This window comes from Tasmannia lanceolata, unplaced genomic scaffold, assembly GCF_043159265.1.
Source record: "Tasmannia lanceolata isolate RefF3 unplaced genomic scaffold, GAP_Taslan_0.1 ptg000044l, whole genome shotgun sequence".
NCBI classification, from domain to species: domain Eukaryota; kingdom Viridiplantae; phylum Streptophyta; class Magnoliopsida; order Canellales; family Winteraceae; genus Tasmannia; species Tasmannia lanceolata.
This window is the reverse complement of record NW_027518721.1, coordinates 19,254,624-19,280,655: the sequence shown is the minus strand read 5'-3', so window position 1 is coordinate 19,280,655 and position 26,032 is coordinate 19,254,624. Positions and strand designations below refer to the sequence as shown.

The 26,032-nt window shown below is 38.1% G+C and overlaps 1 protein-coding gene and 1 long non-coding RNA gene across 3 annotated transcripts; one reads left to right on the top strand and one right to left on the bottom strand.

Moving 5' to 3' along the window:
• Positions 1–3,542: 3,542 nt before the first annotated feature.
• On the bottom strand, positions 3,543–9,240 carry LOC143863899 (uncharacterized). Its single transcript, XM_077374678.1, has 3 exons — positions 8,461–9,240; positions 4,859–5,027; positions 3,543–4,598 (listed from the first exon to the last, which is right to left on the bottom strand). The coding sequence occupies exons 1-3, from the start codon at positions 9,205–9,207 to the stop codon at positions 4,150–4,152; spliced, it is 1,365 nt and encodes a 454-aa protein (XP_077230793.1). The 5' UTR covers positions 9,208–9,240; the 3' UTR covers positions 3,543–4,149.
• A 2,569-nt stretch (positions 9,241–11,809) lies between these two features.
• LOC143863664 (uncharacterized) lies at positions 11,810–25,529 on the top strand. Of its 2 annotated transcripts, XR_013240932.1 has the most exons (5): positions 11,810–12,603; positions 12,884–12,987; positions 17,786–18,363; positions 18,675–18,713; positions 25,326–25,529. It is a non-coding gene; the product is annotated as an uncharacterized LOC143863664 (long non-coding RNA). The 2 variants fall into 2 exon arrangements; XR_013240933.1 differs by lacking the exons at positions 17,786–18,363; positions 18,675–18,713 and having other exon boundaries at positions 11,815–12,603.
• The last annotated feature ends 503 nt before the right edge of the window (positions 25,530–26,032 follow it).

The window sequence follows — 26,032 nt, the reverse complement described above, 5'->3', positions numbered from 1 at the left end:
TTCTCAAGATGTTTTTTTTTTCTGTTTTTCAATGTTAGTGTTTTTCTTCTATTTTTTTATATCTCAGTCTCCCTTTTTTTTTTTTTTTTTGGGTGAAAAACTATAGATGTTCATGGGAATCATTTAGGAATTTATCCCCTTTTGTGATTTTGGATTTCTACAGATTTAGGGTTTTGGAATTTATCCCCTCATCTGATTTCGGGTTGAATTCCATCGGGTTGGCACTCGGGTCGGTTTTAGGCTCGGCTTATTAAAAGCTCGGCTCGGGCTCGTTTCGTTTACTAAACGAGCTGAGCCGAGCCGAACACGAGCTTTGTGAAATTTTGGCGAGCCGAACATTAGCCCAAAAAAAAAAAAAGCTTGTCAGGAGCCGAGCCTAAAACTTAACGAGCTGAGCCCGAACACCCCAAGGATCTACTCGGCTCGTTTGCAGCCCTAATATCCGGTGGAAATTATGGTAATTGGACGGTCTTACCCCTCACTCAATTGCTTGTAAATGGGGAAATTTCTTAGAGGAAAGTGTCTCTTGTTTGCCGACTATAGATCATTCTCTAGTCCGCCCACATTTTTTTGTGGTGATCTAAAGCATTCATTTGATGGGCCCCATCATAGATAGGGTGTCCACAAAAAATCAGCTCCATACTATCATCTTAACCCGTCTATTTGTGGAGCTAAAAAATGGACAGATTTGTGGCGGTCTATAGCCGTCCATTTTAAGCTCCACAAATCGTAAGGTTGGGATGATCCTATGGAGCTGATTTTTTGTTAACACCCTCTCTATGTCATGCCCCATCAAATGAATGCTTTGCATCACCCAAATAAGGTGGGACCCATGTGTTTATGGTCGGGGACTAGAGAATTATCTCTAGTAGCCGACGAGAGACACTTTCCCTCAATTTCTAATTACAAGGGATTTGCTAGGGAATTCCGTGGAAATGCATTTCCTAGCTAACTTTAACATGAGATAACAGCATGCAGGCTCACTTTTCAATAGATTTTGTCTTATTTATTTAATTCATCAATGGTGGCTATTCTCTATTGCAAAAGTCAGCCTCGAAATTCCTTCCAGTGATTTTTCCTAGCAAATCTCTAATTACAAAGCACCTATTCCTGGAAAAATATTTCCGAAATAATAAATGATTGTCGTTTATTTAGGGGGATATCTCTTCATATATTAAAAGCCCCTATACTTTGGAAAAATATGTGGTGGTAAAACCTTGCTGCCCCCTGGATTATTTAGAACCTTATAGATGTAAGGAAAATGATATCTTCACCAACCCCCTTCCCCATCATTAATTACCCTTAATTAAGGGAAGTGATATATCCACCCCTTTTGATTACTTGGGAATCTTATAGATGTAAGGAAAATGATATCTTCACAGCCTCCAACCTCCTTCCCCATCATTAATTACCCTTAATTAAGGGAAGTGATATGTCCGCCCCTTTTGATTACTTGGAACACCCGGGTCCAGCTGACTTGGCAATCAGCCCCATTGAATACTTCTGACGTGAAGTAAATCAACTCCTTTGCAGTCATTAATTGATACACTGCTGCTGGGTGTCCCAAGTAATCAAAAGGGTCGGATTTATCACTTCCCTTAATTAATTGACCTTAACAACATATCTTTGCTTTATGGGGTGGAGGGTTTATTAAATTTGATTTCTTAAAGTTTGAGATGAAGGGTGCACATAAAGCACTCCCTCCCACCTCTAGTGTGCATTGTAGTGTGGCTAGTACCTTATAAATACAACTTTATTAATAATTATTAAATACCTTAACAATTACCTCTATTATACATAATGGAAAATTTTGGTTTTCATATTCAATCCCCAAATTATTTAAAACCTTATAAATGTAAATCCCTTTGTATCTAATACATACCTCATAAGTGTCAATATGTAAAGGCTTCCATGGGCACTACCATGTTTTGATTATGGGTCGATCTCCTCTGATTCTTTTTTAATTAGCTTCTCATAGGCTTTTGAGAATTGTAATAGTTTTTTTTAAGGCTTCTAATAGTTTTTTTGGGAATTGTAATAGCTAGCTTTTGATAGCTCAAATAATAAAAGACAAGGGAGATAGCTTTTGGTTTTCTTTACTATCAAAACATGGTTGTGCTAATATTAGTAGCCTAATAAAAAAGCTATTAAATTATTAAGGGCATCACATATAAAAGGGATTGATAAAGAATTCTGAGGACAAGCATTTTGCGGCTGACTTTTGCATGAGAGAATAGCCACCTCAATCAAATTAAATGAATAAGAAAAAATATGCTAAAAGTGAGCTTGTGTGGTGGCTGTTCTCTCATGCAAAAGTCAGCCGTGAAATGCTTTTCCGCAAAATTCTTTAACACTCCCCCTCACATGTGGCCTGTCCTTTTAGGTTTGGCATACACATGGCACTTGTGGCCCCTCTTTTGGGTTTGGCCATTGCATGTCGATTTTTACTATCAAGGAGGTTTGAACCGAGGAGCTTTGCATATCATGTGAAACTACCAATTGCTCCAAAAGCTTAAGCTGTTGGAAAAGGTGTTATTAATTCTTTTATACTTTAGCGATGATGACCATACATAGTCACAAATATCTACAACATTTTTTAAAAAAAAACCGTGATATTTTGTAATTTTTTGATAAAATAATAACATCCTAAAATATTATCGACATTTTGAAAATTCACCGAGATATCTTCATAGTTTATTATTTTCTCACGTAAATAACCCGATAAATTGATAATATTATTGATTTTTCTAATTTTATTCTAAAAATTGATATTTTTTTATTTTTTATTTTCCAAATTTTCCCCTATATAAACCCAAAATTAACAAGAAAATTTAAAACATTCTAATTTACACCCTTCCCGAGAAATTTCTGAGACAAATATTTGTGACCGATGTCCTCAAATAGAAGAATTATACCAAAATTAAGAAGAGAAAAGCCCAAGATTTATTTTTCTATTGTTGAACTGCTGTGAAGTCGTGATTTAATCAATAAAGCTTAACTACCGTGAAAATATGGTTGAATCATTGTGGCATTCAGTATCTTTATGCTTGGTTCCGGGTTAGCATTGGTTCTCATTGATGTATGCATAGTAAAAACTTTCATTTAACTAAAACTAGAATTATTGTTTCTCAAAAACATTGTGATTGATCTTACTGTTGTGTGCTTTAAAATATTAAAATTTAGCATATGTTCTCTGTATTGATCTCTTGTATTCCCATTATCTTCGTCCATAAAAATGGTTGTGGTTTACAACTAAAATAATCTTATAAGGTAGAAGTCATTTGAAGTTATACTTTATAACAAATCATTGTTCCTTTTGTGAGCTTTACATTTGGTTTACATGTAGCTAAAGAGGAATACACATGCACTGGTCTAGAAATCTGGCTTACACGTTAGATGAGAGTTCAAAAAAGAAGAAGAAGAGAGAACTCAAGAGAGGACCGGTTGTCTCTCTTCCATATTTCATTCATCTGCAAATAAAAGTCTTTCGGAATCAATCAATCAATCAATCAATCTGGCTTACAAGTTAAATAAGAAGCTGCTGTTGGATCAAATATCAAGCGTGGTACTACCATCGTGCCAACTGTACGTGTTTATACGCCCATTCATCATATAATTTCTCCCATCTTTGAAGCTCGATGTTCTGTTTCTGAGAGATGGAAGACAAAATGGTGTCCATATCACCAGACAACTACTAGAAATAAACAAATACAGTCCATGTCACCAGACAACTAGGAATCTAGCTCATTTTCCTTGTGAGCAAAACACGGTAAGTAAAGAAGTGGTCAACAGTGTTTGGCGTGAAAAAGAGAAAAACAGGTTTCCACTCCTTTTCCACTATGAATGCATCAACTAAACAGCCAAGGGGCTGTTTGGATGCAGAGAAGATTTTTGGAATTTTTTTCACGGAAAACAAAAATTTCTAGAATTTATGTAAAACTCATTTTCCATGGATTTCTTTTTCTAAAATTGAAATTTTTCCAAGTTTCCAGGGAAACATGCAAACCAACTAGACCTTGGAAGATTTTTTTCATGGAATATTTTCCATGAAAATTATTATTTTCCATAATTCTCTTTCGCCAATATCCAAACAGCCCTTGACAAGAAATAAGGTCCCTTACATCCCAATGAAATAATTCCCATCCTTTGTCACTTGCTTGCCTCCACAAGGATCTTCTCCATGTCATCTATCAGTTCTTGGATCTGCTTTCTTGAATGTAAAGGTGAAGGATAAACACAAGCACAATCCAATTGCCCGTTTCGAATCGTGTCAAAGATGGCGATTGAAGGACCAACGCCATGAACTGATGAACAACCCATGTAGTCCTCCAGTCCCACTTCTCGGTGCACTTCACTAGAGTCGTCGATCATTGGATCTTCGAAGACTGAAATGAACGCCGTTCTCATAGATGAAGATGGGGTCAGTGCTGGATTTTCGATGGCTTTGCACATGAGAAAGTTGAGATCATTCATGTCTTTGAAGTGCTTGTTTGAATTCATGGCATTTGAGAAAGCCGTGTAGGATCTACTTGCAACATCCCATAGTTCTTCTCCATTGGTTATTGTTTGGGTACTGAGGATTGCAGAGTGGTAAAATCCTGCAATCATCCATGTCAAGTAAATGGAAAAGAGAATGCTGAAATGGAGGAATTTATGATAGGAAATGATAATATTCGCTCCCCTTTTTTTCCCTGGCCACCGCTTGTTGCTCGAAAAGGAGGAGTCATTAATACCATAGAGGGTGTGGCCCAGGGAAGAAAATGGGGAGAATATATCACTTCCCATATATAATTTATCATCAAATTGTGGATCCCACATTTGATTGATCTGAACCGTGGACCGAGCAAAAAAGCTTTACCTAGTTGGTGATCATGGAGGACTGGATCTAAGTTCCTCCGACAGTCAATAAGAGTGACAACAGCATAATTTTCTGACTGGTCATCAGTGAGGTGCTTAGAAGAATTTGCAGCAATCAATCCAGCTGCTGCTATGGCTCCACATAGTTTAATTCCTCTCGCCTTGCATGCCTGCATATGAATAAGTTCAATTAATACTAGAATATAGAGAGAAGATAGAAGGAATGGGAGAGAGAAAACATCAATCCCAATACTTTACTAGCAAAAAACTATTATTTTGCTAGTGGTTTGATGATGTGCCATGTAGGTACACAATGAGGCAAATGATGGGTCAGACATGATGTCACTCCAATTTGTGCCGGAGAGAGAGAGAGAGAGAGAGAGAGAGAGAGAGAGAGAGAGAGAGCTACTAGCAAAAACTATTTTTTTGGTTGGATTTTGCTAGTAGTTTGCAGGGGGGGAAGAAGAATGAGGCTTCCCATTCTAATTATATTTAGGACCTCTTTTTATACTAGAGGGGCTGCGTGTGTGCTTATATGATGCATGTGCATCTCGCACTATCACGAGAGATCAACGGTCAAGATCGTCAAGTACTTAATTGGATTGCCCTAGGCCTTCAGATTAGAAGATTTCAAACGGCGCCAAGATCGACAGTCCTCGTTCACTAGAAGTTTCAAGAGACCTATCTTAATTGTTTTTAATTAGGATTTAATTTAATTATTTTCAACAATTGTTGAAAAGTAGGGAAGTCCAAGAGATGCCCATATTTTAGAGTTCCACTTTTACATAGATTTAGTTAGAGGATTTTTAGGAATTTGATTGAGTTTATGAGTTTTGTTGTTTTAGGAAGTTTCTTTAGAGTAGGAAATTAACCCACGTTTGTTTAGGATTAGAGTTTTCTAAAAGCCTATATATTGGCACTCATGTAATCGTTTACATTAGCTTTCGATGAATAAAATTTGGTTGCCTCTTGTTGCCTTTTTGGAGAACGGACACTAGAGCCATCAGCTGCTCTTTTGACCCTCTATGATGGAGCCATCTGCTGCTTTTTTGACCCTCTATGATTGAGTCATCTGCTGCTCATATTTCTTTGCCCCTTGAATCGCTATATGCTCATGCGTTATTTGGTATCAGAGCATCAATCTGATGCATCGACTCTGCATTATTTGGTATCATAACTTAGGAAAACAAGAATTCCATCTTCTTGTAATCTTGCGTTATAAGATTAAGAGCCTTACCATGTCTCCATCAAGAGCGGATTTAATCACCGAGACGCTAAAAATTATAAGTGATATGGAAGAATGAGAACGTGTTCGCACTGAACAACTTCATGCTCAGATCAATGCACTCACCGAGGAAATCAAGGCAGGAACTGATGAATTAGACGGGAGTGTTGAGGAAAATAGTTTGAGCAAATCAGTTTCTCCAATCGTTATTGAAGATCCGCAGACGCTAAACGAACACCTTGAGGATTTCCTTACGGAAGATAAAATTCAAAAAGAAGAAGATCCGCCGAAACTAGATGGATCGCTTGAAGATGACCACGAATCGATTGAAAGCGAGCTCAAAGTCAATGATGTTGATCAAAGTAAAAGCTACTTTATGCCTTAGCCACCAAAATTCGAAGACTACATCGAGGGCCTACTTTTCGATTGAATCATCTGCCGCCCGTCGATGCATGCCAAAGTAATTTCCAAGTGAAAATATCTAATCTGTTGGAAAGAATTTATCAAGGGCGAGCTTTTTGATCAAATCAAATTTCACCGTCTGTCGAAATATGCTAGAATAATTGCCCGATGGAAATATTTAATTTGTTGGAAATGCCTCCAGTTCGAAGTTGGAGCGAGAACAATATTCGATATCGTTGACCTTGATTTGAACTCGTGAACGAGTTTTTTTCAAGAAAGGGGGTCTGATGCATGTGTATCTCGTACTATAACGAGAGATTAACGGTCAAGATCGTCAAATACTTAATTGGATCGCCTGAGGCCTTCAGATTAGAAGATTTCAAACGGTGCCAAGATTGACAGTCCTCATTCACTAGAAGTTTCAAGAGTCCTATTTTAATTGTTTTTAATTAGGATTTAATTTAATTATTTTCAACAATTGTTGAAAAGTTGGGACGTCCAAGAGATGCCCATATTTTAGAATTTCACTTTTACATAGATTTAGTTAGAGGATTTTTAGGCATTTGATTGAGTTTAGGAGTTTTGTTGTTTTAGGAAGTTTCTTTAGAGTAGGAAATTAACCCGTTTGTTTAGGATTAGTCTTTTCTAAAAGCCTATATATTGGCACTCATGTAATCGTTTACATTAGCTTTTGATGAATAGAATTTGGTTGCCTCTTGTTGCCTTTTTGGAGAATGGACACTAGAGCCATCAGCTGCTCATTTGACCCTCTATGATAGAGCCATCTGCTGCTCATATTTCTTTGCCCATTGAATCACTATACGCACATGCGTTATTTTTTTTTTTGAAAAGGGCAACAGAATATATATATATATATATATATATATATATATATATATATATATATATATATATATATATATGTAAAAACAGAACCGAGGTGGTCCTGAAGGAACAAAGATAATACAAAGATAGCAGTACAATAATTCAAGGAGGTAGATAGTCAAAGCACTCAAACGCGGCCCGAAAGACTCCTTTCTTGGCAAGGGTGTTTGCTTCCGCATTGGCTGATCTCCTGACATGGCGAAAAACTATTGAGGAGCCCTTAGCCCTGTCCTCTATTTCCTCTAAGAGAGGCAAAAATCGCCAAGGGGGAGAAGCGTTACCCGAAAGCCAGCGAATAACATTTAAGGAATCCCCTTCGACGATAATTTTGTCGCACATGCGTTATTATAGCTAGGAAAAAGAAGCTCAAACATAATATTTACAAGCTACTTGTGTCTGATGTTGGCACTACCATGGTTTTAAATTTCGGTTTCGGCTAAAATTTCAGACTTATCCGAAACCAAAATTTTAGCCGAAGGCGAAATTTGGTATTAACGCATGAAATTCTGTTTTTTTTTTTTACGAAATTTCGATCGAAATTCTTTAAAGGAATAAAAAATTAATATTTTATTATAAATTGAGACGAAATTCCCAAAATTTACCAAATTTCGGGGATTTTGATTTCGGTGTCGTTCCTCACAGAAATTCGGTCGAAATTTAAAACCATGGGCACTACCACGTTTTGATAACTGCACAAACTCATCTTGTCTTTTCTTACTTATTTAAATAGCTACCTCATCCTGTCTTTCATTATTTAAATAGCTGTGAAAGGTTATTACAGTTCCCAAAAGCTATCATAAGCCAATTAAAAAAGAAAAGACAAGTACACTTTGTGCAAATATTAAAACATGGTAGTGCAAATATCAATACCCTATTTACACTCTACAACCCTTCCTTCATAGATACTCCCCTCTTTTCTGCACTTCTTTCATTGGCTATTGCCATTCCAAACGAGAGATCATCAGGATATATTCTCAGCCAATGGAAAAAGTTTAAAACAGAAGGGTGTACTTATAAAAAAACAAGGAGACAAAAATATAAGCAGCCAGAGAGATAATGAAAAAAAAATCAAGATCATCACATTCACTTACAGTAAGAAGTCTATCAGTCTCATCTGCCCTCATTTTCAACCTCACAACTTGAGAAGATCGAGGTGAGTCCACGTCCTCAAAACCCAAATTAACAGTCCTCAAAGAATTCAAAGAATACCCAACCAAATCGAACCCACGAGCCCAAAATGGCTTATCACAACTCCCCTTGGGTATCAAATCCTCAATAGCCAAACAAATCTCATTTTCACATTCCCTTTCCACCCCTCCCTCCTCCTCTGTAATCAAACCCATCAATTCTCTAAGAATATACGCCCCCGACGTGCGATCACAGACCGAAGTATGCAGCCGAAGAGCGAGGACGGAATCGGAATCGGAAACAGCGTAAAGGGTCACAAAGAAAACGTAGGAATTTGGTTCGGATGACCATGGATTTTGATTTAGTTCATGTTCTAAGAGGAGGTGAAGTGGAGGGATATGGAGGGGATTTGAGAGGTTTTGGAGGAGATTTGAAGTAAAAGAGAGGTTGAAAGATTGGATTTGGAGGGAAGGAGTGGGAGAGATGGAGAATGAAGGGTGGGTGAGTTTGGAGCGGAGGATTGGGTGGGAATTTTGGAGTTTGTGAAGGGTGTTTTGGAGAGTGGAGAGGTTAGGGGGCTTGGAGAGGTGGAGGGCTAGGACAGTTATTCCGGTTCCACCCGGCACGGATCTGTACCAGCTGAACTCAGTGCCTCCCATGGGCCGAGTTTTTGGTGAGTTGACTCGGGGGCTGGAGGTTTCATCGGCCATGTGAGAGAGGGAGAGAGTGAGAGAGGGAGAGGTTTGTCCGGGACTTTGGATTTTGTTTTCTTCTCACTTGGTTAAGTAGGATTTGAATTTTTAAATGACTAAAATGCCCTCAATTGATAGTGATATGATATCTTGTGGAAATTATGGTAATTGGACGATCTTAGCCCTCACCATCAATTGGACGGTGCAGATCAATCAAAAATCGAACCCGGTGTACTATAGTAGGGTACCTACTTTTGGAGGGCAAAGTCAGGGGTTTTACAAGAATCCACGGGAGTTATTTGAGGGTAAATCAGTCTTTTCCTTAGTTGGACGGTATCTTCCACGTTCATGAGAATAGAACCACATATGACAAGAAATGTGGAGATTTTCCCCCCCTTCTCTTGTCTCTTTGCTAAAATAATAAAGGCCCTCATAGGTAACAAAGAAAACGATTTATCTTCGATACAGCTCAATTTTTTGCATTATAAATGGGTAGTGGTAAAACCTTGCTGGCCCCTAGGTTATTTAGAACCTTATATGTAAGGAAAATGATATCTTCACAGCCTCCAACCTCCTTCCCCTTCATTAATTACCCTTAATTAAGGGAAGTGATATGTCCGCTCCTTTTGATTACTTGGAACACCCAGGTCCAGTTGACTTGACAATCAGCCCCATTGAATACTTCTGACGTGACGTAAATCAACCCCTCTGCAGTCATTAATTGACACACTGCTGCTGCGGGGTGTTCCAAGTAATCAAAAGGGGCGGATTTATCACTTCCCTTAATTAATTGGCCTTAGTGTGCATGGTAGTGTGGCTAGTACCTTATAAATAAAACTTTATTAATAACTGTTAAATACCTTAACAATTTACCTCTATTATACATAATGGAAAATTTTGGTTTTCATATTGAATCCCCTAATTATTTAAAACCTTATAAATGTAAATCCCTTTGTATCTAATACATAACTCATAAGTGTCATTGTGTCAATATGTAAAGGCTTCCATGGGCACTAATTAGTTGGCTTCTCATAGGCTTTTGGGAATTGTAATAGTTTTTTTTGTAATTGGCTTCTAATAGTTTTTTGGGAACTGTAATAGCTAGCTTTTGATAGCTCAAATAATAAAAGACAAGGGAGATTGACCCATTATCAAAACATGGTAATGCTAATATTAGTAGCCTAATAAAAAAGCTATTAAATTATTAAGGGCATCACATATAAAAGGGATTGACAAAGAATTCTGAGGAAAAGCATTTTGCGGCTGACTTTTGCATGAGAGAATAGCCACCTCAATTGAAATAAATGAATAAGACAAAATCTGCTGAAAGTGAGCTTGTGTGGCTGTTCTCTCATGCAAAAGTTAGCCGCGAAATGCTTTTCCGCAGATTCTCTAACAATCCCCTCACATGTGGCCCGTCTTTTTATGTTTGGCATACACATGGCACATGTGCCCCTCTTTTGGGTTTAGCGATGTCGATTTTTACTATCAAGGAGGTTTGAACCGAGGATATTTGCATACCATGTGAAACAACCAATTACTCTTAAGCTGGTGGAGAAGGTGTTATTTAATCTTTTTTATACTTTAGCAATTACCATCCATAGTCACAAATATCTACAACATTTAAAAAAAAAAAAAAAACCGTGATATTTTGTAAGTTTTTGATAAAATATTAAGATCTTAAAATTTTATCGAGATTTTGAAAATTCAGATATCCTCATATTTTATTTTTTATCATGTAAATGACCCGATAAATTGATAATAATATTGGTTTTTCTAATTTTATTCTAAAAACTTTATATTTTTATTTATTTTCCAAAATTTCCCCTATATAAACCCAAAATTAACAAGAAATTTTAAAACATTCTAATTTACACCCTTCCCGAGAAATTTCTAAGACAAATATTTGTGATTGATGTCCTCAAATAGAAGAATTATACCAAAATTAAGATGGTAAAGGGTTCATATGACCATGGTTTTTCCGAAATTTCGGATTTTGGACGAGACCGACACCGAAACGTATGGAAACCGATACGGCCAAAACTTACCAAATTTCGGTCGAAATTTCAGAAATTACCGAAATTTTGGCCCAACAAAACGACATTTCATTTGCCTTTACCGAATATTGGGATTTCGGCAAAAATTTCGGTTTCGGTTACCCCCGAAATTTCGGCCGAAACCGAAATTTAAAACCTTGCATGTGACTAGAAATTGTGAAGAAAAGTTATATAAAGACTAGTCAATCTGAATATGGTTGTGTCCAACTCAATTTGGTGCTAAACCAGGCGCGGAACAGAAACTTAATTAGGACTTGTTTGTCTAAGATTATGACAACCGATTGTCTTTTTCTTGTTTTTGTTTAATATCTATGACAACCGAATGTGAGTGCTAAATCGATCATTGGACTCAAATTTAAATGTAATTTTGAGTCCAATAATTGGTTTTGCAATCACAATCTGTTGTCATAATCTCAAACCAACAGGGCTTTAGAAAACTCAGTCGAATCATTGAAAGATTCCACACTTTTTGATTGAGTTGGCCTAGTCGACTCACCCACTTGACTGGGCAAGGATACCTTAAGAGTCCTTGTGTCCATACACTGAGAAAGAAATACATACAATTTGTCTATATCACCACAGCAAGCCATAAAGACTGGTGGATCAATGGTCGGGAGCTTGCGATTGAAGGGCCACTGGGTAAAAGTGGTTCGGTGGGTAGAAATGGTTCAACAAACCTGCGGAAATCCCCGTGGATAAAGACGGGTGATCGCCGAATTGGGTGGGCATAGATGGTGCCGTCGGCGGTGAAGGCTGTGGTTAGTTTTGGTACTCATTTGTGTGAGGGGATACATAGCTCTCTCTCTCTCTCTCTCTCTTCCCCCCATTAGGGGAGAAGACAATGGTAGCCGCTAGAGTTGGGACATGCGGTGTGGTCCACCTTGAATGTGACTAAAAAAAGGTATTTGGTGTGGTGTGATGGAGATATATAGGTGTAAGTGTATGAGGAATTGAAATCCCCTTTACCTCCTTCATAACCATCTCTGCAGACAGACCCTATTCCGCTCTCTTTCAAAAGCGTATTCTTTCAAAGGCATCTCTCATCATCTGATTTTAATTAAGAAACCCTCCTTCAAAACCAGCCCCATATTTTATTTCTTTCTATAGGGTTCTGTGTATTTGAGTGATGAATTCAGGAGAATCTCCCATTACAACAATGATGCCTCTGGAAGAGGAAGAGGGTACAAAGACATGCTTAGTGGATCTTCCAGTCCATCTTCTTCAGTTGATTACGGCGCGTCTTTTTCGAATGGATCTTGTCCGTATTTCTCCTCTATCTAAATTACTGCGAGAGATCGCTCTTCCAGTACGCCCCATCGACAACTCTCCATTGCTCATGTCCGTCCATAGAAAGAAAGTAAGTTTCTTCGATCCTATTCGCTCATCATATAGATGGCTTTCCAAACTTAGCAGCTACTACTGTGCATTGCTCTAGAGATGGTTGGTTGCTAATGTCTCAATTCAAAAAAGAAGAAGAATATTCCACCTACTTCTTCCTTAATCCTTTCACAAAGGAAAGAATCCAACTTCCTGATATGTTTGACCCAGTTGGACTTGTGATGTCTTACATAGCAATCCATGGTTTGTTGCATCGGAGTGGAACCTGGTTTTTTATGATGAGGTTTTCTATTGTTTAGGAATGGATGGAAGGCTAGGGATTTATTTACATAGCAACCCAGATGGTCTAAACCTTCGCATTAAGTGCTCCACTGGTGACTGGTTTCATACATGTTCTATTAAGGTACACATATATTGAATACTTCTAATTTTCTTACCATCTTGAATATTACTTTAATTGAAGGAAAAAAAAAGGTTCCATTTGATATTCCTGAAAAAAACAATTATATTTACCATAGATCCCCTCCTAAATAACAATAACAATGACAATAATAATAATAATAATACTCGTAGGATTTTTTTTTATGAAGTAGCCTCTAAACCTCTATTATTATCTTAATTTTCATGTTTGAAAGATTTCAAATTTGCTACTACATCACATCTTAGATATTAGCTTTAAGAAACTAAGATAAAGAAGGGTTTAAATATGAACTCAATATATTGTTCTTTTTATATTTTTGCTATTTAGGAATCATTCTATATATAATTAAGATATCGTGATCATAATGTCCACTACTTCATTTTACATCTTGGAATTGAGAGAAAACTGATTGTAACCAATGATCTTTCCAATGGATTCTGTCCAACCCAAAGTTGTATTGAAATTTGATACACTTCGTACATGCAATCTATGACCTCCCACTAAAAGTTTTTCATAGGTCGTCTCTTCTGTTGTATTTGGGTCCCATTTCCTGTCAAGGGAAAAGGTAGCTTATTGCATATGGCTTGTGTAGTGTGATTGGTGTTGTTCCTAAATGGAATTCATTGTTCCATGTCTGTCACAATGCTTAATTGAATGATCCTAAAGCTCACATTGGCATAATTTTGATTGCAAATGTATAGCTTTGGTTATTTTTGCTTTTAACCATACATGTGAAGTTTACTGTTACCAACCACTACATGTAGCTGAATCACTTATATTTTTCTTATTACTCAGCTCAACTCAACTCAACTAAGCCTTTGTCCCAAGCTAGTTGGGATCTGCTAATGAATCGTTTAGAAAAATTTTATGAAGAAGGTGAAAGGATCTACCTGGCTCAAATTGACTAAGTCTAATCCTGACACTAGTTGGGTTCGTCTACATCGATCATTTTCTTCCATTCTCTCCTATCCAAGGTCGTGTTCTCTGTTATGTTCCTAACCATCAAGTCTTTCCTCAGTGTTTCTACCCAAGTTATTTTCGGTCTGCCCCTACCTCTTTTTACTCCATCAATTTGGCACGAGTCACTTCCTCTCACTGGAGCATCCTAAGGCCTACGTTGGATATGCCCATTCCATCTTAAGCGATGCTCTCTCATCTTCTCCTGAATTGGTGCTACCCTCACCTTTTTATGGTTGTCTTCATTTTTAATTCTATCTAACCTTGTGTGGCCGCACATCCATTTAAGCATTTGCATCTCTGCTACACTCATCTTATGCACATGCTGCTTCTTGGTGGCCTAACATTCTGAGCCGCACAGCATGGATGGCCTCGCAGCTGTCTTATAAAACTTTCCCTTCAACTTGGTAGGTATTTTACGATCACACAGAACTCCTGAAGCATGCTTCAACAAACTTGCTCTTATTCTGCGGTTATAAAAACTTACCAATTTTTGATTATTATAAGAACTTATAGTAAGAAAAATATGATAAGAACTTAAATTTTTCTTATTATTTTTTAACAAAAATTAGATCTTCCTTTTTCTTCAAAAAGTGATACTAAGACGTCTCACCACGACACCCCTAATTGTGCCTTGTACCCCATCCCTGTCTTTGCGATACACTTGTATGGTGAACATTGTCAGAACCAATCACCTAGCAAACACATGTGGATGGGACATTGTTGTCAAAGCCACTGACCCACTAACCCACCAACCACATTGCATAACCAAAAAATACCTAGTTGTTTCAAATTTTGCATTATGGCCCAGTTGTGGTGGTCCATCTGGGTATCCAATTCCAATCATTGTGGGTTCGTTTGGATTTACGTAATACAAAAAGTAGAAGGGAGAAAAGATTCCCATTTTTTTACTTTCCCTTTCATCTTGATTTGAGAGGAAAGTCAAACAATAAAAAATGGCTTGCGTTTTAAAAATTTACTGCCGACAAGGACTGTCATGTGAATAGTAAATGGCAACCAGAGGGTGGGGGTGTCCAAGGAAGGCTTAGCTCTTTATGACCATTTGCCTCCTTGAGAGTTTCTTTTACCTTTTATTTAACCTCTGCTATATTTGTACATTCTTTATACTTCTTTGTATCAGCCTCAGCCATTTCAGGTCTCCCATTTTATTCTAATGAACTTTTTTCCATTAAATAAATTAATTAATTAAATGGCAACCAGACAATACTAGGAAAGGGAAGATATGTCCTTTTACTTTGATTTTCCGTATTTTTGGTGCAATCAAATGGACCCTGTGGAAATACATGTATATAATTTATGATGGAAATTAGCAAATCGAATTCAGTTAGGATATTAAATTACTTTGAGATTTTAGAAAATTTTAAAACACGAAGATCCTTTGTCAAACATGGAGATTGATTACTTTGTGATTTTCGAAAATTTTAAGACATGTCATCATATTAGTCTCGCCTATTATATGCATAAGTAAGATTTGCATTAACTACAATAACCGATGAATTACATCAAGATTCCAGTACTAGAATCTCTCAAGGGCATATCAGTCCTTTCAAGGAACTTCTTAGAACCATCACTATTCCTGATTGTTCTATGTTACAGATAAGTGACTTATCTTTTTTCTTCTTTTTTTTCCATATACGCATATGTAATTATCTATTGCATAGCACAAGGTGGAATGTGTGCATTCAATCTTATGCTACTGATAAGTGACATATCATTTTTCATATACGCATATGTAATTATCTATTGCACAAGCCAAGAGGGAATGTGTGCCTTCAATCTTTGGTAGTTAGGTAAGTTAGATTGACGCAGCTTTAGCTTACCAGCTTATGTAGCTTGAAGTAGCTGAATTGAAGATAAATAGTCTCCATCACAACTTTTTTTTTTTTTGATTGATGATATAGGGTATCCCCACGCCATAACATCACAATTTTTCTATCCCCCCCAACCCCTAAAAAAACAATGTCTTTATCCCAACCTGCTTTGTAAAAGTTCAAAACTTCACTCAAGACCATCATAGATAACATCTATCTTTACATAAATAATAACTTTTAACTTTATACTAACAAGGAAGCATATGCTTGTAAAATAAACTTACGTTCACATCTTCCTTCACAAACTTCACTACAAGGCTTGGAGCACACACTTTTTTCCTAGTTATAACTTGTATTTATATGTTCTGCTGCTTTGGCTCTTCTTGTATCTTTTTTCAAATCTGGGATTTATCTTAGCCATTTCTTGAACTTTATTCCCCTTCTTTGTACGACTAAATAAAGTAACAAAACTACAGTGCTTCTCATCTACTTTTTAACCATTAAACCATCTAAAGCCTCCACAGAAGCTTGTATTGTCCATCATTAGATGAAAGAATCCAATAACAAATGGTGCTCATTTTTGTCAGCATTGATTACTCTTCAAAATGGCCTAAATATCTGCCATACACATTTTTTTTAAAATCAAATCTGTAGAGATTGATGTGCTTAATCTGATCCAAACCACAATCAAATAATCATTAAACGACAATCGGATAGAGAAGTCAAGATTTACATGTTTCATTTATGTTAGAAGGGTGTTTTGGTCTTTACAATGTAACCCTAGTATTCCCACACACATCATATTGTGTGAGTGGTCTAATCATTAGACTCTCACTTTCTTCCTCACTTCTTTGTTTTTTTTTTAATGGTTTTCTCCCTCACTTCTTCTTCCATGGAGATCAGACTTTATTGAACATGATATCAAAGACAAAGCCTAAAGTTCTGATTCTGAAGTAATGCAACAACAACAACATTTTTTTCCTCACCTTTCTTTTCCTTTTTTTCTACCCTAACACTAACCCTAATCTACCCTAACCCTAACACTAATCTAGCCGCCTCCTCGCCCAAAAACTTGTGCAGCCCCTCTCCTCCACCCACAACTGGTACCACCCCTCCCCCACCTAAACAGTGCCCCCCTCCTTCACCCAAAACCAGTGCCACCCCCTCCTCTCCATGCAAAACCGTACCCCCCTTACCCCCATAAACAGTGCCGCCCACTCCTCACCCCCCCCCCCCCCCCCCTCCCTCCTCCTCTAAAACATTTGCCCCCCTGCCCCCTGTTCCTCTCACGAAAACCCTTGTTGGGCTTTCCTCATTTCCCCTTCCGTCCATATTCTTTTTCTAACCTTCTTCCTCCCTTGATGGATTGAATATTACCCTTTTTCTACGCTTTTTTGTTGCGAGGCTCCGGATCTTTGTTGTGTTGGGTTATGTTGTATTCGATGGTTGGTCGCTTGTGTTCTCAGCTTTCATATGTTCCGGAGCCGTGCGGTGTTGTGTTGGGCTGATTGTGTATCACCTTGTTGGTTTGTTCTCGCTTGATATCTTCTCCTCTTGTGGTTTGTGGTTACCCCCACCGGTTCTTCTTCAATGGAGCTACCTATGGTCTAGATGACATCCCACCAAATTGGATGGCTCTAATTACCCACCTTGGCGTAGGGCAGTTGAGACATTCCTTCTCGCTCGTGGCAAAGTGAATTATCTTGAAAAATACCATCCTCTAATTGATGATAAATCCTATAGTAAGTAGCTTCAGGAAGATGCACTTATTTTGACACTTTTGTGGAATAGTATGGAGCCCAGGGTTGTGGGCCCGTTGATGTATCTTCCTTCTTCCAAAGCTGTTTGGAAGAGCGCCGAGACTCTTTATAGGTTTAGGGGTTAACAATCTCACACAGATATTTGATGTTTACTCGGAACTCCTACATTTACAGCGTGGTGATAAGTCCGTTTCGTAGCACTAATCTTAGTTCCTGACCTTGCATGAGCAGTTGGATATGTATATGCCCTTTACAATAGATGCTACAGTGTTGGCCAAGTGCTAGGAGGACTTGAGGGTCGTCTTGTTCTTGGATTCATTAGGGCCGGAGTTTCTGCCTATTCTTCAGCAAATTGTGGCACTTGCTCTCTCCCATCCCTTGATGAGGTCTTCTCACATGTACAACGCCTTATGAGGGTTGAGGTGCCTGTTGACTTCTTTGTTGAGCGCTCAGCTCTTGTTGTCCATTCCGGTCTTGGTCGTGGCGGCCGGGGTCATGGGCACTGTGGTGGTGGCGGCGACGGCCGGGATTCAGGGAGAACCCATGGTTTTGTGGCCGTTCGACCCTATTCTGTACTCACTATTCTCTTGAGGGTCATACGGTTGATTATTGTTATGACAATTACCCTAAGTTATGTCCTTCTTGGACTGCCGCCCAGGCTTTAGTTGCAGCTTCCAATGGCGGTGTTCTTCCCTCCAGTGCCTCTACCGAGCATGCCAATCCCTTCGTCATTTCGAAGGCTGATTATGAAGAATACGTACGGTACAAGGACGAGGGAAAGCAAGCTATTGCAACCTTTGCATGGCAAGGTAGTAATTCATGGTACTTTCTTTCTACATCTGGTTCCTAACTCATTGATTCAGAGGCCTCAAATCATATGACTGGTAACTCTGGTATCCTCTCCTTCTAGTCTTCGTCTTTATCTTCTCCATCTGCTACTTTAGTTGATGAGACTTCATCTCATGTCTCAGGAGTAGAAGTCACCTCTCTCTTTTTTGGCCTTACCTTATCCTCTATATTATGTGTTCTTAAATTTCCTTTTAATTTGCTTTATGTTAGCCAGTTAACAAAGGCTCTTAATTGTTCTGTGTCTTTTTCTCCTTCTTCGTGTGTCTTTCAGGATCTAGAGATTGGGAAGACGATTGGCTCGGGTTTTGAGGTGAGCAGTCTTTATTATATGGATCAGTCATGACCATTGTTGCTTTGTGTAACTCGGTTGATGCCTTTCAGTGGCACTGCCAATTGGGACATCCCTCCGTTGACAAGTTGCGTAGCCTTTTTGCTGAGTCCTATTACATCAGTTTGCTTTGAGTCCTATGAGTTGGGTAAACACCACCGTGTGTCGTTCCCATCACGTCTAGTTTGTAAAGCTGCATGTCCTTCTTTTGAGTTGGTCCATTCTGATGTTTGAGGTCCTTGTAGAACATCCTCTTTATTTAGCTTCAAATATTTGTAATACTTATGAATGATTATTCTTGAATGACTTGGTTGTTTTTATTCTCACCCCTCCTGGTAAGTTAATGCTCAAAGTCAACCCAATAAGTCTGAGCCGCACCTGTCAACTTCAGTCTAGCAAACCTAACCCTTGGGGATTGGGACATGTTATACTAGATGAAGTCCATGGCCACTAGCCATTCAGAAAACTTAGGATCATACTCTTGATCATCATCATAATCTTCACCATGCTGCTGGCGGTAGGGAGCTCTGTATCCCTAGAGACCCCCTCGGTATCTTCCTCGACCACCTCGAGCATTCCAGTTCCCAATCGGATAATGACCAAATTGCCGGTCATTCTCGAAGTTGTCCCTATACTATTCCGATCTTGGCCACCTTGATTTTGATTGATTGCTATTTCAGGATCAGGTGATGGATTTTGGAATCCTTGGTTCCCTTGTGTAAGATCTTCTAAAGCAGCAAGCCTTCTCTGTACAGCTTGAATCTCGTTAGTAACGGCTTATAACTCTTGATTGTGGGCTTCACGGTCCGCTCTACTAAGTCGGATCTCTTCGCGGCTAAGATTCAGATTTGCCCTATTGTCTCTATTGAGTTGGGCCAACTCATCATTAGATACCTGATTGCTGGATGTCATCGTATGGTAATATTTACCACTCCTTGTGGGCATGCATGGGAAAGCTAAGCACAAGTGGGACGCTAACACCCTAAAAAGGTTTCCTAAAGCCTAACTCTGTGCTCTGATACCAAGTTGATGTGGGATAATACCTAACCAAGGGAAAATACTACACTCCTAATGGGATAAAGGCTTTAGGAACTATCTAAGGCTGAATTAACACGTGATTATTCTACGGCAGCATCAATAATGAGAATTAAATTGCAGTTAATGATTAGAAAATTAACAATTAACAAGAATTAACTTTATGCAAACCAATCAAAAGATAAAGATTTGGAGGATGATTTGTTAATAGCAAAATTATTCCTAAACTAGTTTTACGCATGCAATCAAATAAAAGAACTAAAAGCTAATGCAAATACCGATGAATTAGATGTAAACAAGCACGAAAATAGTAATAATCAACGAAGAACAACAGAAAATTATGAACAGCAGTAAGGGTTCAAAACAATCTAGATTTATGCCAAAAGGGTATTTCGGTAATTTTACAGATCTGGAATTTTGGGGTTATACTGCTCTTTAGATTATAGTTATGATCTAGAAAGGTAAAAGGAAGTAAATCTAGGGTTTAGGAAGGGGTTTTGATGGTAGGTTTAGGCAAGGGATCTCAAAAACTAGTTTTAGGGCTTGAAAATGGTGAAAATCTCAATTAGGCTAAAAAAGGGTTTAGGGTAAGGGATCTTGAGTGTTTTAGATGAGGTGTAATAAAAAAAATCAATCCCTCAGAATCTCAGATTGAGATCTTGAAGAACTAACAAGATATATGGATTTTAATTTTTTTTTTCAACTTTAGGATCCAAAATACAAAGAAACTGAAAATATTGAAGTACTAACCTTGTTGTGCAGATTTGATAGAGAAAGAGAGTGGAGAAGAAGAGAGAAGATGAGAAGGATGGTTCTAAAACACCAAGAAGAAGAGAGAAGAAGAAAACCCAAATTTCTGGCTTCAAGCAAAACGTCGATTCTATTCAATATTCAATAAGTCCCTTACATTGCTTTCATAAGATGTATTTATAAGAAAAGAAATCCTAGAAGATAAATCAAGACCTAAGCAACTAATCTTAACCATTCATCTAATCCGATGTAAACTAAATGAAGCTAAAAACTTACCTAAAAATAGTAATCCCTTAATAAACCTAAAATAGTAATCCCGTAATAAACTTATACCACTTCCTAAACACACCCATAACTTGCTCAAATCACATCCAAATCATGTGATATTGGGCTCATTAGATTGGTAATTGAAAATTCTTTTTAATAATACCAAAAACACGCCAAACGGATGAGATTTAATGCCTAAAAGGTAGGCTACAAATAAAATGACGAAAATAGAAGATAAATAATAAAAAAAGGAAGCCCATGTTTGTGGCCCATGCTAGAGCCTCCACCATCAATCCCGTCCACGTCAACACTTGTAAACCTTGAATTCTTTCGCATTGTTGATTTCCCCATCAGTACCCATCGCATCAACTGAGTACTCAAGTGCGCCATGCCAAGTCAACTAAGATTTGCTCTGGCCGTGCAGAAAAGCAAGAACTGCATAAACTTCAGATTTCATAATTAATCACGTAACATAAAAAAAATTGTCATTTACTTGTAAGTTATAACAAATAGAACACTCTCAAAACACTTCCTAAACACAAATGCCCTAGACCTTTCTCATATGCTTTCTAACTTTAAACCACTTTTAAAATAGTTCAAAGCAAGCTAATAGATAGAAAGATTTCTTCTAAATTTACTGTCCAACTCTTTCTTAGATGGATCCCACCAAAACTAACTTACATTAATTCCTACCCCTTCAACAATGAATCACCATGAGTAATAATATTCACCGCCAAGTTTTACCTTGAACAAAGACTTTTTTTTATTGTTGGCAGTATTATTAATAAAAGTTAAAAGGGGTAATCAGCCCAAAGGCTGAGGTAGTCAAAGTACAAGCAAGATTACAAAACCAGAAAAAAAAAGCACATTAGAAGGAAAACAAAGAGAGAGATTTCAATGGGGAAGTCAAAGACTTTAAGTGGTGTCTAGACACTTCTAAGAGGTACTGTCAGTTAGCATCAACATTAGCGGACCTCCACACATGTTGACATCACACCTTATGATCTTCAATCTACTCGAGGACTTCTTCGACACCGCATCGGCAAATCTCCATAGGTAATGAGATCCATTTTTTAGTGAGATGATGTTTAAAGAGTCTCTCTCAACGATAATGTTATTGACCTCCCAGAAATCAACCAAACAGATTCCTTTCAAAATCGCATGGACTTCTACTTTGTTTGAGTCTTTCCTGCTGATTGGCCACCAAAACCCCACTTAGTTACACCCCCATTATCCTGAAGAATACCCCCCACCCCAGCCGGACCGAGATTCCCTAAACTCAATTTAGAAAGGCAAACACTATTCTTGTTTTTTTTTTCAAATGAGACTCAACCTAGAAACTCACCTTTTTTTTTTATGACATACAGGGGCGGAGCCAGGAATTTACACTTGGGGGGGCCAGGCTAATTTACTCTTGCCTGCATTGGGCATTGGGGGGCCATAGCCACTAAACTACCTAAGCATGCACGGATGTACAGGCACCTTTAATGGGATTTTTCAAGTCATTGGGGGGGGGGGGGGTGGGGGGGTGGGGGAGGGCATGGCCCCCCTCATGCTATATGTGCCTCTGCCTCTGATGACATAGGGTTTTGCCACCCCAATTTTCAGGGAGGGACTATTCCCTACGAATGCTTGCAATCACCCATAAACCACGCGCATCGGGTAAGCCCGGTGGGATTCGAACTCGCGTCAATGGGGAGCATACCCATGACTTTAAGCCAAAGAGCCACACCCGCACGGGTTAAGCTCCTATTCCTAAGAAATCAATTATATTTACCATAGATCCCCCAATAATAATAATAGTAATAAAACTCCTAGGATAATTAAAAAAAAAAAAAAACTTCTAGGATTTTTGCTTTTGTTCAATTATAAATTAATAACCACTTTGATGGAGATTTATAGCATCATTCAAATAAATATAGATTGAGATCGTAGAAACATGAGCTTGTGATATAGCTACACTTAATTCCGGAGTCCGGACCGCATCCCTTCGCGCTTCACCCCCGTATCTATCCGCCCGCGAGCTGGCAGGTAGGGGCAACTCTATGTGATTCGCTACGCTTGCCTTCATGTACCTCAGCTCCGAGATTAGAAGTGGTTCGTTTTGTTTCTATAGTTTTCATGTTTGCTTAAAGAAACCAAAAACAACAATGCAAAACAATAGTATGTAATATGTAGTTACAAGTTACTACAATGCAAAACAATAGTATGTACTATGTAGTTCATAAACCAATGTGTTATGAACATTTAAAAAAAAAAAACCCCCAAGTGACTGCTGTTTTTTGAGAAAAAAACTAAGAGGATTTATTTAAACTCGAAAAAACTACCAATCAATTTTTATCTTCAGAAGAATAAATGAATTCATATCAACACTGTCATTTCTCTGATATCAAAGAATTTTATATTCAGTTATAGCTTTTTCTTGGGATATCCATGCATTGTTTATAAAAAAAAAGTGCATACCACAAATTGTGCTAATGATTTATCAAGACAATAGAGTTATGATTGGACCAGAGTGAACTGCATATGATTCAATTCTCTAAAAGGTGTTGTGCTTATCCATCTCACCATTTGTTGCCGTTGAATTTGATCATATGATTTTTCACTCTTGTAGCTTGTGTGCCTGACAGACCATGCTATGCTGATTTATATTACACACTTTTCTTCTTATTATTATTTTTGAATGGCTACACACTCTTCTTATTTTTATTCTTCTTCCTTGGGTTAGTCCCGTGTTGCATCCTTTTTGACCTTGTTCTACATTCAATTTAGAGTGGGAGCTAACTTTATTGATATTTAAAGATAGATGTTTATATTTTATTTGTTCTCCATATTTGAACTACTACTGGAGAAAATGAATATCACGCCCCCGCACCCCCACCCCCAATCCGGCACGCGCACGCAGGGTTGGAACCAGTAATTCACACTTTGGGGGGCCGGACTAATTTACACTGGGGGGACTCATTGATGGGCCCGCTTGGTAACTTTCTGTAATAATTACAGCACATATGGGGCCCACTTACTAAATAAAAGGAATTTTTCAAGTTACCGGGCGGGGGGGGACACTATATGTCCCTCCGCCCCTGCACACACCCCATCACCACCACCTTTGGTTTGCCAACACCAATCCTCGAAACCTCAACCTTTGAGGTTTAGAAACATTCCAAACAATTGTGGCAAAGGAGAGAATTGGTAATCTCATGCCCCCTTATTGCCAGTCATTTGATAAATGCTCAGCATTCAACGACAATATCAAAACTGGAGAACTTGTTTAGATGTAAGCAGCCCAATTTTGTAGATGATTTAGTTTTAACAAAATGTCATATACGTATATCATTAAAAATATATATATATGTCATATACTAAGACGGGCGTTCCTATACAAAGCTATATGTCCCTCCGACCCTGCACACCCCCCCCCCCCCCCCACCACCACCACCACCTTTGGTTTGCCTACACCAATCCTTGAAACTTCAACCTTTGAGGTTTTGAAACATTCCAAACAATCGTGGCAAAGGAGAGAATTGGTAATCTCATGCCCCCTTATTGCCAGTCATTTGATAAATGCTCAGCATTCAACGACAATATCAAAACTGGAGAACTTGTTTAGATGTAAGCAGCCCATTTTTGTAGACGATTTAGTTTTAACAAAATGTCATATACAAAGACGGTCGTTCCTATCATTAAAAAAAGACGGCCGTTCCTGTGCATTTGACACACTGGAACAAAGTGATTTTAACATGACTTCATATTAGATCATTTTTTTCTTTGAGAAATGATCTCATTTGCACATGAATCCATTTCACCTATCTGTCGTTCCTATCAGGCATGTTAATGCCACCGGCATTCTATCCTTGCATTTCTTTTCCCCATCACAGAAACATCTTCCAGCCATCATCATGTCACTGATAAACCACCCATTTTCACCATGGTTTAATTGACAACCGCCCGTCAGCAACCTCTTCTCTCCGCACTAATTGCATAAGCAACTTCGTTTGTCTCATGTTTTTCGAGTATTTTTTCTTTTCATCTATTGTTTGTGGGGTGATTGCAAAATGTTCAACTTCTAGTGGCTGTGGGAGATCTTTTGCCATCGAAGGTTTCTCTTACAGGCATTTAAAAAAAAAAAGGTTTCTCTTACAGACATTGAAAATGGAAAACTTGACTAATTCCATTTCTTGCTTCCTTATTTCATGAAAATCCTCTTTGTTTAAAAACTTGTTGAGTCTATCATAAAACTTGTTGAGTCTATCATTGACCTGCTCTACCTCAAGCTGACCCAGTTGGCCGTACCAAGTCAATCAAAAGTCATTTGATTTGTCCATGGATTTTGCTCTTGGCAAGTTATGGACCAAATGTGAGTTTTTAACAGTGATATTCATGACTTCTCTGCCTTGGAATTTAGGATTTAAATAGATATGGTAATTTAAGTATGCTTATCTATGGACTCATGAATTTGATGTTGGCTTGCTGACTGCGTTTTGCTGTTAATTGATTTTGGAAATAGAACATGTTGCTTACATGTTTCTAAACTTGGAACAGGCTGTTGGATCAAGACCTTCAAATTACCTGGACAAAGCTCTACCAAGGTTGAATTTTTACCCATTCAGTGTCGTTTGAAAGCCTATTTAACGTGTATGGATAAATTGAATTCGACTATTTTCTTTTCTGCGCTTTGACCCTCTTTCTTCTTCTTGCTTCTCTTTGTTTTTTGGGACACGTCTACATATAGCATAACTTCACTTTCAGGTTTTCTTCATGAAATTTTCTCTCGTTTGCAATAGTCCATGAAAAAAGAAAGAAATCCCACTTCTAATCTTTTTCTACTTTATTGTAATAGTCCATGAACAGATCATACCACTTCTAATCTTTGGTATGATTTGAATTTTGTGGTGCAAAAGAGACTTGGCTTTTACGTGTGAGAACAGCCACATAGGTTGACTCTGTGGCCACTCTTTGACCAGTCTCAGCACACCTCTATAAGCGTGGAAAAGGCTGATTAAAACTTAAGAAGCAGGAGGCCTTGACATTGACAACCAAAAGCTATAGAACAAAGCATTTACAGGAAAAATATCGATAAACAACAATACCAATCAGACTGATTGAATTGTATTAAAATCTTATAAACTTCAAAAAAAGAGAGAGAGTAGAATTTCGGGTAGAGCCTATTGAGCTCACTTGTTCTGGGGACAGGTTTGGGGTCTGCATGAGTTTTATTTGGGCATATCCCTACCTGAATGAACGTAACC

Excerpts from the sequence above, each read along its gene's own strand:
- LOC143863899 (XM_077374678.1), bottom strand. The coding sequence starts at position 9,207 with ATGGCCGATGAAACCTCCAGCCCCCGAGTCAACTCACCAAAAACTCGG. Across the intron at positions 5,028-8,460 it reads AGACTGATAGACTTCTTACT|GCATGCAAGGCGAGAGGAAT; the intron begins GTAAGTGAATGT and ends ATTCATATGCAG. Across the intron at positions 4,599-4,858 it reads CCTCCATGATCACCAACTAG|GATTTTACCACTCTGCAATC; the intron begins GTAAAGCTTTTT and ends GGATGATTGCAG.